Source organism: Octopus bimaculoides, chromosome 7 (assembly GCF_001194135.2).
Source record: "Octopus bimaculoides isolate UCB-OBI-ISO-001 chromosome 7, ASM119413v2, whole genome shotgun sequence".
NCBI lineage: Eukaryota > Metazoa > Mollusca > Cephalopoda > Octopoda > Octopodidae > Octopus > Octopus bimaculoides.
The window spans coordinates 60,661,499-60,677,897 of record NC_068987.1 but is presented as its reverse complement, the minus strand read 5'-3'; the positions used below and the strand labels follow the sequence as shown (position 1 = coordinate 60,677,897).

The following is a 16,399-nucleotide window of genomic DNA, read 5'->3' as shown; positions in this document are numbered from 1 at the left end:
TTACAATATATATATATATATATATATATATATATATACAGACACACACAATATATATATATATACACACACACACACACATATATATATTATAAAACAAAAAGAATACCTGTAATAATTCATAGAAAACAGTATTGCATTTCACTAAGATCTGTTAAATGTATACACATTTTATGCTTCCATCAAGATTGTTAAAATAAAAACATAACAAATAACCATGACAACGTCAACAACAATACTGTTTTCTACGTAGTTCTAATTTATTATTAGAATCAAAGTCTTGTACAAAATCTCATCATTAGTTTTGTTCAGTATAGTATAAAATTACTTATCATTGCACCTTTTTCAACTTAATAAGAAACATTTCATTGAAAGTTATGTTTATTGCAGCTGTTAGTCTTTAATTATGTTATAGCTTAAAAGAAAAAAACACAAAACAACTTGCACTATAGCAACAACATTAATAATGATAATAACGAATTCAAGTTTTGGCACAAGGCCAGTAAATTTTGGGGAAGGGTACTAATTGATTACATCGACCCCAGTACTTAACTGATACTTATTTTATCAACTCCAAAAGGATGAAAGGCAAAGTCGACCTCCATGACATTTTGAACTCTGAAACGCAAAGTCAGAAGAAATGCCGCTAAGCATTTTACCCTGACATGGTAACAATTCTGCCAGCTCGCCACCATTTATATTAATAATGATAATAATAATAATAATAATGCTTTGAATTACAGGCACAAAGCCTAAAATTTGTGGGGAGGGAGCCAGTCGATTACAGCAACCACAATGCTCAACTGGTACTTATTCTATTGAATCCAAAATGATAAAAGATAAAGTCAACCTCAATGGAATTTGAACTCAGAATATAAAACCATAAGAAATTTTGTCTATGTGCTAACAGTTATGCCAGCTTGCAAACGGTCAACAAAACATTTTGGGGATGATACAGGTCTATACAAAGGTACAGGAAAAAAATAATGGTTTCAAATTTTGGCTCAATGCCAGCAATTTTATGGGAAGGGGCAAGTTGGTGATATTGGCTTAAGAAATGACTGGTACCTTACTTTATTGAGAAAAGAGATGGCATAGACATACTGAAGGAAGGAAAGGTCTCAGAATATTACAAAAACATGAATGAGTTAACTGAATTTTCTCCAGAATTTCCCTTGCACTTATTCTATCACCCCAGGAAGGCAGAAAGAAAAAGAAAAGTGAAGTGAACTTTGGTAAGATTTGAACTCAAAATGCAGGGTGTTTTTGTCTAGCATGTTATTTACTATAACAACAACAACAACAACAACAATATATCAGTTCTAGAACAGTAAACAGTTATGAAATTTAAAATTTGGTGTTAGCAAAATATAATTTTGAAAATATTCAAAGCTCTTACCGTTCTTTAGGTGGTTCAACTGTTAATGCCATACAGTTATTCAAAACAAGACAGAAAATAAATGAATAAGTTCCAGCAAGGTTATGTGCGAGAAAGTGAGAAAGATAATGAGAATGATATATATATATATATATAGGGAGGAAGAAATTTTTCACCAATTAGCAGGTCTATGTAAGAAGCGTTGTGCTTAAAGAGAAAAGAGATGACAGAAATATGAGTGTAACGAATAAGAGAAAATATGGACGTGTTCAATTCTTAGAAGTTACAGGAGGTAGCCAATGGGTATGAATGAAACACTTGCTTTGTCACGCCACTATTAATATTGGTTGTGACAGACAGGAAGTCCCATCATTACGAAGGTACTACAACATCTGAAACGTTTGACTTCAGAAGTTATTGACTCCAGTTAAGTGGCTAAGTACTAATGAACAGAGAGTTACGAATGCTGGTCAAGACAGCTACAAGTTTTACCACTTGGATGCTTGAAACCTTTTCACACATGTCTGATGTAATATATGCATTTTAACTTGATTAGTAAGCTTATTCTTGTGATACTATTTAACAGATGTTGACAGCTTGTCTGAAATTAAACAGCTATTAATGATTTTCTGGCACTTCCAGTTGATTTTTGACCTATTCTTTCTTGAATAAAATATTTGCTTTATTTTGTTATTATATTTGATTTGTTAATCAACAATACTAATTGGAAACACCTGAGCTCATTCACATCATAACTTAGAGACAATATTTAAAAATCTGTTGTTACTCTAAATTCAAGTCTGGAAAGAGAGTTTTTAATTAAGCAGAAAGAGGTGTGTATATGTGTGTGTGTGTGTGTGTGATTTGTGTATCATTTAATATACACATGATTTAAATGTGATCTACTATAAGTTTCATGCTCTGATGATGTAAGTCGAATAAACTTGTATAGCAAGCAATATGCCACTATATAAGGTTATCTGACTATTGTATTATCAGAGCATGAAACTTAAAGCAGCTCACATTTAAATCCTGTCTATATTAAATGATATTTACATCTAGCTGAATGGAGTACTTTGTTGATCCCACCAAAAACAGATCAGTACCTTGTGCAAGTACACACACACACACACACACACACACACACACACAGTGTGCTGTGTGCTGAGGAGTTTGTTTCCACATGGTTTGGTGTTCAGTCTGACTGTGCAGGACCTAAGTGAAGTGTCTTCTGCTTAGCCCCTGACTGACCAAATATTTATGAGTAGATTTTGTAGACAGAAACTGAACAGAGCTAGACAAGTGTGTGTGTGTGTGTGTGTGTGTTTTTTTTGTCTGTCTTGACATTACATGATAGTTCTCTTGCTAATTACAAAATATTCAGTGTCTTTTTCAAAGTCAAAAAAACGTCTACAGCATTTTGGAGATTATGCTTACCTCCTTGTTTGCTTTATGGACATTCCTACTAAAAAACATACAAGTACAAACAGCTAATATGGTTATACAGAAATATTAGAATAGTGGATTAAGTCGCTAAGTTACCGAGAGCTTGACAAATTGGAATTATTCTATACACTACATTACACTGTCAAGTCCCAATACTTCATTCAACTCAATAAACATGTTTGTAATAACAATGAGATATATCTCTCATGGTCATTATATATCTTTAACACGGATTGTTATCATTATTATCTTAAGACAGACATTCCTTCTACAGTTTATAACAGAAACCCTAGTTCCTCCAAACTATGAAGCAGTAGAAACTCCAAGTCCAGCAGGATGACATTTTTACTTCTTATCTTTAGGTTATTTTTTATCCTTTACGTGTTCCAGTCACTGGACTGTGGGTCATGTTATGGTACTGCTTGAAGGGTCTTAAACAAATCGACCCTAGTACATAATTTTTAGAGCCTGGTATTTAATCTACTGGGCTCTTTTGCTGAACCACTAAGTTACAAGGATGTAAACAAACCAGCATTTGTAGTCAAGTAGCGGTGCAGGGGCCCTGACACAAACAGACACACATACATATGTATGTGTGTGCGTGCATATGTATGAGGCATCAGATGTGGTTTGCAAGAGAAAAGACTATTGGTATAGTCAGGCGATGCCTATGGACAAGGACAGTTACAAAAAGAAGTGCCAAACTCTGGTAAGGGAACCTGTGGAAGAGGTAGAGTCAGGAAGTCATGGGATGAGGTGATGAAGCATGATCTTCAGAAGCTGAGTTACAGGTAGGTGATGACAATTGATTGAGACCTTTGCCAATTTGTTGTGCTTGAGAAGTCACGTCAAGCCAAGTGAAATCATAGGTCATGGTCAGTGCTGGTGACATGTAGAAGGCACCCATGCTGGTGACACACAAAAGACACTCACTACATTCTTGGAGTGAGTCGGCATTTGGAAGGGCATCTAGCCATAGAAACCAAGCCAAATCACAAAGGAGCCTGGTACAGCTCTCTGGCTTATCAGTCCCAGTCAAAATGTCTAGCCCTTGCTGGCATAGAAAAAAAAAACTAAAATGCTCATTCAGGGATAGCAAAATCCTATGAAAGTACTGGTTAGTTACATATACGAAGAATATTGAACATTACAGTTAATACTCAACTATATATAATAATATATATAAACCATGGTCTATATAGTTACCTAGCAGTTGAGTATTAACTGTAATGTTCAATATTCTTTGTATATGTAACTAACCAGTACTTTCAAAGGATTTTGCTATCCCTGAATGAGGTTTGTAACCTTTATTTGTGCTATATATATATATATATATATATATACACACACACACACATACACATATATAATGGGCTACTTTCTGTTTCCATCCACCAAATCCACTCACAAGGCTTTGGTCAGCTTGGGACTACAGTAGAAGACACACTTGACCATGATACCACAGAGAGGGACTGAACAAGAAACCATGTGGTTACGAAGTAAACTTCTAACTACACAGCCACAATGATGCCACAACAAAAAATCATGGCTCTCCTTTCATTTTCTGCTGCTGTGGTAGCTCTAACACATCACCATTTGGCCCTTACGTGGCTTTAGCAGAGTTTGCTTCATTTGAACTAGGTTTCCTCTTCCTTCCTTCTCCAAACTTTTCCTGCATCAGTCTTACCAATCTGGTGAGATGTCCTCCAAATGCCATAGGCATTGTATTTTGTCCCAGTTTATCAAAAAATGAAATTACCATTGTCAAAAAAAAAAAAAAAAAATCTGAAAAACTACATATCGTTTTGTTTTTTTTTGTGTTTGTGTATATGATATAATTTAGGCAAAATCCTAAAGATTTACCTAAAACTGAAATCACTATCATCATTAGTACATACTACCAAAATGTGATGGGAAAACCTGGAAATATATTTTGATATAGTTTAGATAGAGTGCTAAAGATTTGAATTTATATCTCAATTCATGTTGACAAGCATTACTATACCTTCCATGTCTTTGTATATTATGCCCCTTACAAAAGTTTCTCTTCATTTTTAGCAGCATTAAATATGTATCTCTTATCATTTACTTGTTTCAGTCATTAGATTGTGGCCATGCTGGGGCATCACCTACAGAGAATTCAGTCAGATGAATTGACCTCAGTACTTATTCTCTCAGTCTCTTTGGCCAAACTGTTAAGTTACAGGGATGTAAATGCATAAACGCTGGTTGTCAAGCAGTGATGGGGGACAAACACAGACACAAAGACACACAGAGATATATGTGAGGGGATTTTTTCAGTTTCTGTCTACCAAATCTACTCACAAGGCTTTGGTTGATTCAAGGGTATAGTAGAAGACACTTGCCCAAAATGCCGTGCAATGGGACTGAACCCGAAGCCGTGTGGTTGGGAATCAAACTTCTTACCACACAGTCACTCCTAGAATATTATTTAATATTAAAACTCTTTATTAGCTCCATATATTTTTCTACCTACAACTAGTCTCAAATAAATCAAATGCCAAATATGCCATAGTAACTGAACTTTCAGAATGACAGAGAAGTTAACAAAATGAGAAGCAAATTTTTTTCTTTTTTTTCTTTTTTCGAAGCGAAGTAAAATAATTTATATTTCTGCCACAGGTCAGCAAATAGACATAGCAATAGTATTTATTAACTCTGCAGTGTGAATAAGATTCCAGTCTCTTTCTTCATAAGTCATGAAATATTATCTCATAATCATTACAAACATGTTTATGGAGTTGGATGAAATATTGGAACTGGACAATCATCTGATATTAAAGTGTATTTGTAGTGGCCTGCATTGAACAATTCCATTTTGTCAAGCTCTAGGTAACTTAGCAACTGAATTTGCTATTTTAATATTTCTTTATTAGCAATTTGTACTTTTATATTTTTAGTTGGAATGTCCATAAACCAAACAAGGAGGTAAATATATTGCCAAAATGTTGTAAACATTGTATTGATTTTGAAAAAGATATTGAACTTTCTGTTTAAGGGTAGATGTAAGACGAAAAATATTTTTATCATTTGTTTTTATGTGTTTCTCCATGCCAGACAAATATACTATTGAGGCATTTTTTTACAGCCAGGTACCCTTCGTATCACCTAACCCTCACCAGTTTTTCAAATAAAGGATTTCATATTGCCATTTCACATCTTTGAATGTGTGGAGCCAGTGGGTGATTTTTGACAGAAGAAAATACAACATTCACTCCTGCTGGTAGCTTTCAATAGTTGGAAAGGTGCAAATGTAAACAAACAAATAGATGCCTATGCACACACATACACATACAATTTGCTTTTCTCACTTTCTGACTATCAAATCAATTCAGAAGAATTGATCGAGTCAGACACTTGTTCAATGTACCACTGAGTGTGACTGAACCACGAACCATGTGCTTAAGAAGAGAACATCTTACTACAAAGTTATGCCTGTGCTTCAAATGGGGGACAAAAAACAAAACTCTGCCTAATTAAGAAACTAATTAATATTTTCAAGACTACTTTATTCATTAGTCCAAAATACATAAATTAGTTCCATTAGAGCTCACCTTAGGCCATACAAAACAACTAATTAATAGTGACATATAGTAAAAGATTGTTTTGATTCCAGCATAAGAACTATTTTAAGAATCGGATACCAACAATGTATTTTCTTCTGTGATATCAGTGAGAAAGAAAAGCTAATTACAAAGAAAAAGACATTGATTACCATTGCAAATAAATTAGATGATAAAATACATAAAATTTTAATTTGTTGGCATCATAAGCACTATAAATGAATTAAAACTAAAATATTGTCAGGTTTTTCTGAGATTATGCAAATTTGAATCAAAATGTACAGAACAGAAAGTGTTATGGAATTTGTATAAGAGGAACAGACCACTTTGAGAATGAAATAAAATGTGAGATGATGGGGCTTCTACAGAATTAACTGACCTGCCAGAAATAACAACTGAATCGGACTAGTGTCTCAAAAAAAAAAAAAAAAAAAAAAAAAAAGAAGTGTGTGTGTGTTTGGGTGGGGGAGTAGGATACATCAAGTAATGTAGCCCCAGATACCTTTAAAATGGTGGGATGTTCACAACTGGAAAGTATTTGAACAAAGGTCTGATCGAGGGGCTGTACAATAAAAAAATATCCAAATTTAGAACTGTTCACATTAATCTTCTTATCTTTCACTTTTTAGTTGTTTTAGTCATTGGACTGCAGCCATGCTTAGGCATCACTTTATAGGGTTTTAGCTTAACAAATTGATCCCAGTACATATTTCAAGTTTGGTGCTTATTCTACCAATTTCTTTTGCAGAGCTGTTAAGTTTCAGGGATGTAAATAAACCAACATTGGTTGTCAAGCAGAGGGACAATGATGGACACAAAGACAATCACTCACTCAAACATACACTCAACAGGCTTCAACACAGTTTCCATCTACCAAATTCACTCACATGGCACCAGTCAGCTTGGGGCTATAATAAGAGGTAATTGCCCAAGGTACCACCCAGTGGGACTGAACCTGAAACCATGTGGTTACAAAAATAAGCTTCTTAACAATACAGCCATACCTACACCTAGAGAGAAATCAAAGAACTTAAGATTCTTTGATATATAGAAGAAACAAAAAGAAAGCTGTCAAATAAAACAGTTGAGTAGGTTTAAAATTGCAGAACTGTTTTATGAAGAAGCAGGATTTTTCATTCCAAGACAGCTTCAAGATAATTTGGCTTCACATGATTCTAAGGATCCTCATGATTGCAATCAGCCTCTCTATAAAGTGAAGGTAAACAGATCAAATTATATAGATGTATTTGACATGCCTTGTCTAAAATGAAGGACAGTTTTCAAAATCTCCAAACAAAAGCACCATATTCTTAGAAGTAAAAAGATGAGAATATATATTAACTTCAATATTTTATCATATGGACCATCATCATCATCATTTAACAGTTGTTTCCCATGCTGGCATGTTCTTGATGATTTGAAAGGATCTGGTAAACTACAGAACTCCACTGTCAGTTTTAGTACGGTATCTACAGCTTGATGCCTGTCCTAACACCAACCATTTTACAGAGTTTACTAGGTGTCTTTTTTACATGCCACGAGCTCTAGTGGGATTGCCAAATAACTTGCAAGGCAGAAAGAAACAAGAAAAGGAAAAGAAAAGCGGGTAGAGGCCTTAAAAACTATATGTGTGTGTGTGTGGAGGGTGGATTTGATAGAGTGGAGAGGTAATTTTATGCCAGGGACAAGCAGTAAATAAAATGGCATCAACCATTAGTTCTTTATTTTTATTTTTGGTGGAGGGGGTAGGATTAAAATTGCTTGAATATATTTAAAAGTGTGTCTGTGTAGTAAGAAGCTTGCTTCCCAACCACATGTTTCTGGGTTCAGTCCAAATGTGTGACACCTTGGACAAGTGTCTTCTACTATAACCACGAGCCAACCAAAGCTGTGTGAATGGATTTAGTAGACGGAAACTGAAAGAAGTCCATCATATATATGTGTGTGTGTGTGTGTGTGTGTGTGTGTGTGTGTGTGCGCCTTTGTGTCTATGTTTGTCTCCCCATCACCGCTTGACAACTGGTATTGATGTGCTTACATCAAGAGACCAATGGAATAAGTACTAGGCTTTACAAAAAATATGTCCTGGGGCCGATTTGTTCAACTAAAACCCTTCAAGGTGGTACTCCAGCATGGCTGCAGTCAAATGACTGAAACAAGTAAAAGAATAAAAATATATACACTTTTGGTGTGTGAGGGTGTGTTAGTTAATAACATTGACACTAGAACAGAACCGATACTTTATTTTATTTGATCCCGAAGGGATGAAAAGCAAAGCTGAACTTCGCAGGATTTGAACTCAGAACATAAAAATAAAGCACAAGTCTAGGGCTGGGTTCAACGGTATCAGTATATATTTTTATTCTTTTACTTGTTTCAGTCATTTGACTGCAGCCTATCTCTCTTCAAAACTGCTGACACTGTGCCTAAATTTGAAAGATGAAGTATATGCTAAAACTATATCTTAGCTAACGATGATCACCTCTAAATAAAAATAATAATACATTTTGTATGATGAATGCCATAAAAAAGAGGTATGCGCAAAGCAAACAGAATCTGCAATTCATATATATTTTCTGTCGTAACAATTTCACTTAAAAATACATCTGCATGAAGAAACCATAATCTCAGTTCTCTCAGCTATAAACTTGTAGTCTTGCATTTATGTAAACATACATCATGGTAATTATTCCCTGATGTTCTTAAGAAAGTTTCTGAATGACAAACAATTGCATTTCCCATTTCTTATAAATCCTGTTGTCCATACAAAAAAGAAAAAGAAAGCTGCCCTCGTCATCATCACTACTTCTAGTTCATATCTTTGAGAAAGCATCAATTCTTGTCTCCTCCATACTGAGGTACTGTGCCTATCAAAGTCAATAGGCATGAAACCCAATATTTACCATAACTATTATTATGAATACAAGAATATTACTCGTTATACGATGAGTAACTTTGGAAGTATACTTCTGCCATCATGGGTAATATCATAAACTATGGCATACATGCATACAATAATAATTATTATTTTATCAAACTTCTTGGTGATTATGCAAAATGATGGAATCAATTTTAATTTGCAAAAGGAAAAATATTTATTACCTTAGAATAAAATTAAACAAAAATTTTTTATTGAGTAATTCATCCTGTAACTACTACTATATACTCCCTTTCTTCCTCCTCCTCTGTCTATTATCCTTTCTCTTACTCTTAGCATTTCTTTACTAGCTGCCTGCCAATCATCCTACTCTTCTTTCTCTGTGTGTGTATGTGTGTGTGTATATATATGATATGAAGCATGACTAGAGAAATTAACTAACCCACATTTATATCAGCTATTAATTATTATATGAAGATGTGTAGCATGCTGGGTAAAATGTTTAGCAGCATTTTCTTCACATCTACTCTCTGAGTTTAAATCCCATTGAGGTTGAATTTGCCAATCATCCTTTTGGGACCAATGAAATAAATACCAGTTAAGGCACTGGGGTCAATGTAATCAACTAGCCCCCACCCCCAAATTTCAGGGGAAGAGGAAAGAAGAGTGCATCAAGAGAGCTCAAGTGAATGTGATATAAAACCAACCAATTCTGAAAAGCAGAGGTCACTGTAGTGACAGTCTAAAAGGTAAAGAGAGATGGCATGACTGCAGAACAGAGTTTGGAGTACCTAATTTTCTGGTATATAAGTGTACACATGTAGTGTAAGCATTCAAAAATTATCACTATCTTTCCAAAATTCTGCAGCATTTCACATGGAATTTTTACTTCTCCAAAGTTGTCTTAATGTATAAGTCAACCTACCTTGCCTGTCAAGTTTGGTTTGAAAAATTTGACTTGTATACTGGAAAATACAGTATGTTTGTGAGTAAATTTCATGCCAGCCAGTTAGCTGAATAGCCGTTCTTTGGATGCACTCTCAGATATCTGTGTGTATGTGTGTGTGTGTGTGTGTGTGTGTGTGTGTGTGTGTGTGTGTGTGTGTGTGTGTGTGTGTGTGTGTATATCATATGCTCCATTGTGGATCACATCTGAGCTTCACAAGCTGTAAATCAACTACAAAGAACTTCAGATGTTTACAAAGTAGAAAAAGTTTGTGTGATGTGAGGAGAAGAAGAATGTAATTCTTAACACTTTAGATAGACCTCTCTCTCTCTCAAAAGAAGAAATTTTGAAGAAAACTTGGATTCTAGTGTTGTTCCTTATTTCTGATTTGAAAACTACACTCTGCCCATTTTGCTACACTGTATTTTTTTTTGCCTATCACAGTGTTTTTTATTCTATTTTATTTTTGATAATTTAATGCCAATAAGGCAGCAAGCTGGCAAAATCGTTAGTGTCAAACCAAATGCTTAGCACTATTTCTTCCAGTTTTATATTCTCAGTTTAAACCCTGTCAAAGTCAACATTGCCTTTCATATTTTTCAGCTCAATAAAATTAAGTTCTAGTCAAGAAGTGGGGGCAGGGGAGGAGAGGTGTTGACATAATTAACTGTTTCACTCCCTCTAAAACTGCCAGCCTTATGCTAAAATTGAAACGTAATTTAATATCAATATCTCATCTCAAATTAACCCATTTTTCTCATTTTCTCTATTTTGTTATCACTCTTTTAGCTAGATTAATCAATATGAATGTTGAGCATTTCTTTAGAAGATCATGCTAAAATCTGTTAGAAGAAAAAAAAAACAATATTTTTATGTTAAAATCTGTATCTTTTGAATGACTTAGAGATATTACAATAAAGATTCTTGAATAATTACTTACTGTAGTAGCATGTCAACATTCTTTTTATTAAAGTAAATGTCTCTCTCTCAAAAATTCCACCAAGTTTTATGTGTACATAAAACAGTGGATAATAAATATTTTCAAAACTAATAAATTTTCATTCAAAAAATAAGCTTGGAAAAAAAAACCCATAAAAAACAAGGCAATTACATCTTTTGCCATTGGTGCCACATAAAAGTGCCCATGCCAGTGCCATATAAAGACATTCAATACACTCTGTAAAGTGGTTGGCATTAGGAAGGGCATCCAGATGTAGAAACCCTGCTATAATAGACAAATGGAGTCTGAACTATCTTTGAGCTGGTCAACTCTTGTGAAACTGTTCAACCCATGCCAGCACGGAGAACAGATGTTAAATGATGACGATGATGATACATTGCTCTAAATGATTAGTTTGAAAGTCCTTTGCAAAGGTGATGTCAGTTATACAATGCAGTATCTTAAATATTGGATAAAGAACAGAACAGGGAGAGAAAAAAAAGGGACGAGAGAAAAGGGAGAGAAGTTGAAGAAAAGAGGGAAATTAGAGGTAGGGAAAAACTTGAAATGAAGCTGAGAAGAAAAAAAAAAGGAGGTTGAAGGAAAAAACGAAATCAAGGAAAGGAAAGTGTGAGAAGGAGAAAAGAGGAAGGAAAAAAGCAAGATGTTAATGAAACAGAAAACAGAAAAGGAAAAAAAAAAAAATACAGAAGGCAAAAAAAGATAGAAACCATGGAATATCATAAAAGAATGAAAAGAATATCCAGAAAATTACCAAAAGTAAAAGAAACAAGTTTAGAATCTGTTTGAAAAAAAAAAACTAAGAAATAAAAAAGAAAAGAAAAGAATTTGGAAGCAGAACCCAGAATATAGAGCCATATGTAAAAGCAGCATGATGTGCCAGACTGTAACTGCGTAACATTATTTTGATATGAAATCATTAATCACAATATACATTGAAAAACCATAGGCTTATCCATTACTTCCAGCAGAACAGCAGAAAATAAAAGTGAACTAAAAGATAATTACACAAATATCTTTCTCTCGCTCTCCTCCTATTTTGTAAAGTAACAACGTTAATTCAAAACTAAAATTTAAAATACTTTTACAAAATTATATTAAACTTAAATTTAAAATTTTCCTCTAATTTTTTTTTTTCCTTGCTGCCTTTTCTCTCTGTCTTTCTTTTTAAAATCATGGCGCATCAATGCTGATTCAAAGAAAATATCATATGCAAAAAGCATTAGTATTTTCCTACAAGCCACAAATAAATTTTTAAATAAAATAAATAAAAAAAAATGAGAATTTGTTACATGATGTTTAAATGTTAGCTAGGTGATTTATCTTGTTGCAATGCTTCTGACATTAGAAATAATATCAAGTAGAATGTTTTTGTGATAATAATAATAATAATAATAATAATAATGAGGATGATGCTGCATAGAATGCAAAGCACAAAATGAAACAAATACGCTAAAAGATAAACCACCTAAATGTATAAACGACCTAAACGAGATGAATTTACATGTGAAAGCTTGAATTAGCAAGTTGCACAAATAATAAGAAAAATAAGAGTTAGAAATCCACTTTGCAGTTAAAGAATGTGAAAATTAAATTCTTTGAAACCTGGAACTACTAGTATAACTTATGGTAATGCTTCCTAACTTCAACATGAAACCAGACCTTGTCAATTGTAATTGATTAAGTATAACTTGATACTTCTTTTACTGATTTACCCCCACCCTCCACCACTCCAGGCGGATTAAAAGGTAAAGACGACCCAGTGAATTTTGAGCACAGTATCTAGAGCAGGGCTTCTCAACTGTTATTTTATCTATGGACCTATTTGATAACTATTTTATTCTGGTGGACTCCACATAGCCATTCAATGTTTAAAAACTAATTTTTCTAGAAACTTCTTTCAAAATTCCTATTTTGTTTTTCACATATTAAGCTATGTAGGTTGAACTATGGAAAACATTTGAGACAGAAACCTAGCTGTTTCTTGCAATAAATACCGACATAGCTCAAGCAAAAGTTTTTTGGGCATTCTTAAAATACTATTGTGGCTCCCCAATTTACTATTCTGTTGAGTAGGCCCTCCAAAATCTTATATGAACCCTCAAGGGCCATATGGATCCCGACTGAGAACCACTGATCTAGAGACACAAATCCAAATGGATAAAATACTGTAAAGCAGTTAGATTTACCCCATAAATTACTGATCCATTTACTCATCTTTTTTTTTAACATTTAACTTTCCAAATTTGCATGGATCAGATGAGTATGTTGGTGCAAAGCTTTTATATGGTCGGATGTCTTTCAAGTTGCTAACTCTTACTTGTTTTCAGGAGGTGGGGGAATGATCTCCCAGTCTGTCAAACAACAAACAACCCAAACACGAATGAGCCATTTGTTTATGAAAACTGAGCAACATGTCCAGACATGTCAAGAATTCCAGACACACTTTCATTGTCGGACTGCAAGCGAAGAACACTAACAGGAAGCCACCGATTATAAATGAGTAAACACAAGGAAAATCCAAACTCAATCACACAAACATACACAACCAAACAGACATATATATATACACACATAAGACTTCTTTCAGTTTCTGTCTACCAAATCCACTCACAAGGCTTTGATTGGCTTGGATTTATAGTTCAAAACACTCCAAGTTGCCACACTATGGGATTGAACCTGTAACTATGCGATTTTGAAGTGAACTTCTAAACCACACAGCCATGTCTGCATCTCCAATTATTATCATTATTATTGGTGAAAGGCAGCAAGCTGGCAGAAATGTTAGCACGCCGGGAAAATGCTACGTTCTGAGTTCAAATTCCGCCGAGGTCAACTTTGCCTTTCATCCTTTCAGGGTCGATAAATTAAGTACCAGTTATGCACTGGGTCGATGCAATCGACTTAATCACTTTGTCCTTGTTTGTCCCCTCTATGTTTAGCCCCTTGTGGGCAATAAAGAAATAAGAAATGTTAGCCCCCAGGCAAAATGCTTAGTAGTATTTCGTCTGTCTTTACGTTCTGAGCTTAAATTCTGCCACGGTCAACTTTGCTTTTCATCCTTTCGGGGTTAATGAATTAAGTACCAGTTGAGCACCAGTTGAGACCAGGCGTACTGTGGTCAATCTAATTGACTGGCCCCCTCCCCAAAAATTTTGGGCCTTGTGCCTAGAGTAGAAAACAGAGAAGATTATTATTATAGGTGAGCTGGCAAAATTGTTAGCATGCCAGGCAAAATGCTCAGCGGCATTTCATCCATCCTTACGTTCTGAGTTCAGATCCTGCCAAAGTTGACCTTTGCCTTTCATCCTTTCAAGGTCAATGAAATAAGTATTAGTTGAGCACCAGGTTTGATATTATTATTATTAGTGAGTGAGAGAGCAGTGATACTGGGGTAAAATATACGAAGCCCATTATACCCATCATGACTACCCGTCTGATAAGGGTACACCAGGTACATGCATCACAACCATATGTGCACGACATAGTGATCTCGTATCAAAATAAACAGCGCATGACCTTGTAGGTGAGGCTCAGTTACAATATCCTTCAGCTTCAGTTGCTTATCCTGCTCAAAAGGTCACTGAATAAGGATGTTGAACAAAATGCCCATGTTTCCAGGGGTGAATTATTTAAACCTCAAAGATTTCCCTACAACACATGGCTATGATGCTACCCTACTACTTCTGCTCGTGATCAGAGATGCACATATCATCAGCCACAAGCAAATCTGTGGTATGAAGCAGAATATTTGTTGTAGCCCATTTTTTATACCAAGACAAAACAATGTAAATGATAACACTTCCAATCAGTTAAGATCAGAAGCCATGAGAGCCACTGCCTGGTACTGCATCAGGGCCCATTATAATTAATAATAAGGCAGTGAGCTGGCAGAATTGTTAGCATGCTGAACAAAATGCTTAGTGGTATATTGTCCATCTTCACATTTTGAGTTCAAATTCTGCTGAGGTCGATTTTGCCTTTCGTCTTTTTGAGGTCAATAAATTAAGTACCAGTCTGGGGTCAATGTGATCAACTTACCCACACCCCACAAATTTCAGGCTTTGTTTCTATAGCAGAAAGGATAATAATAATTATTATTATTATTTCAGCATCTTCATCCAAACTGAAGGATTTCCTGCCATTCAACCTAGCCTTTAGTAAGCCCCTGTGCCTTACTCCAACAGAGCATTAGTTAAAAACAACTAAGCACAACCAACAAAGGAACCTTTACACAGTTGTTCAACTATATAGAAACAGGTGCCAAGTCTCCTTAAAATTACATGTTAACATCTTTAAAAGGAGTGTAGAACACATTGAATAATGAATCCTTGATACATTGGGATGAAAAAAGAAAGTAAAAAAAGATTGGAAAATCATGGCTGGAACACTTCTAATCAAAGGTTTGCATGATTATGACTGACCTGAAGCAAAACCATAAGAATGACTAATGACATTGCCTTTCTCTTTACGCTAGACAACACAAAAAGAATTAAGTAATAGCATTTTTTCTGTATATCAATGTAGTATCAAAGAAGCAAGGGAATGGAGAAGAAATTTATCAACAAGAAAATTAAACTGTTCATTACAAAGTTATTTTTGAGGCTAATTTAGTCATGCTCAAAAACATTAAATCACAACAAGCGTGAAAGAACACGGGCATTAAACTAATGTGATGAATGATGATGTTGCAGTTAAAAGCTGCTAGTAATAGTTTTAAAAATCTTAAGGGCAGTGGAGACAGATGGCAAGAGAATTAAAAAACTGAAATAAATTATTCTTTCCTGTTGCTCTCTGGAGGAAAGTTACTTGACGGAGTAAGTAGGCTTGGGATCAGGGAGCTGATAATTCTCTGCATTGAGAAGTCACAGCTCTGGTACTACAGACATGCGATTAAAATATCACAGGAAAGAACCACAAGATGGATTCTTCAAGCCGAACCAACTGGCAGGAGACCTAGGGGTAGACCAAGAATGAGGTGGTTGGGTAATATCCATAGAGACTGTGTGGAGGTGCAGGCATGACTATGTGGTAAAAAGCTTGCTTCCCAACCACATGGTTCAGGGTTTGATCCCACTGTGTGGCAACTCGGGTAAGTGTTTTCTACTATAGCTTCAGGCCAACTTTGGTAGACAGAAACTGAAAGAAACCTGTCGTATATATACATATATATATATATATATATATATATATATATATGTGTGTG

At 34.8% G+C, this 16,399-nt stretch overlaps 1 protein-coding gene across 10 annotated transcripts in view; it reads right to left on the bottom strand.

Annotated features, from left to right (window-relative positions):
* Positions 1-16,399, bottom strand: part of LOC106867691 (tumor protein p53-inducible protein 11) — a 553,124-nt gene that overhangs the window by 175,291 nt on the left and 361,434 nt on the right. The window contains exon 1 of one of the 10 annotated variants that reach the window (XM_052969711.1): positions 1,400-1,446. The exons of 8 other annotated variants lie outside the window; for them this stretch is intronic. In XM_052969711.1, the coding sequence (XP_052825671.1) occupies positions 1,400-1,431 (32 nt within the window). In that variant the 5' untranslated portion in view covers positions 1,432-1,446. Of the gene's footprint in view, positions 1-109; positions 205-1,399; positions 1,447-16,399 lie in introns of those variants that run through there. One more of the 10 variants, XM_014912642.2, reaches the window with a different exon arrangement.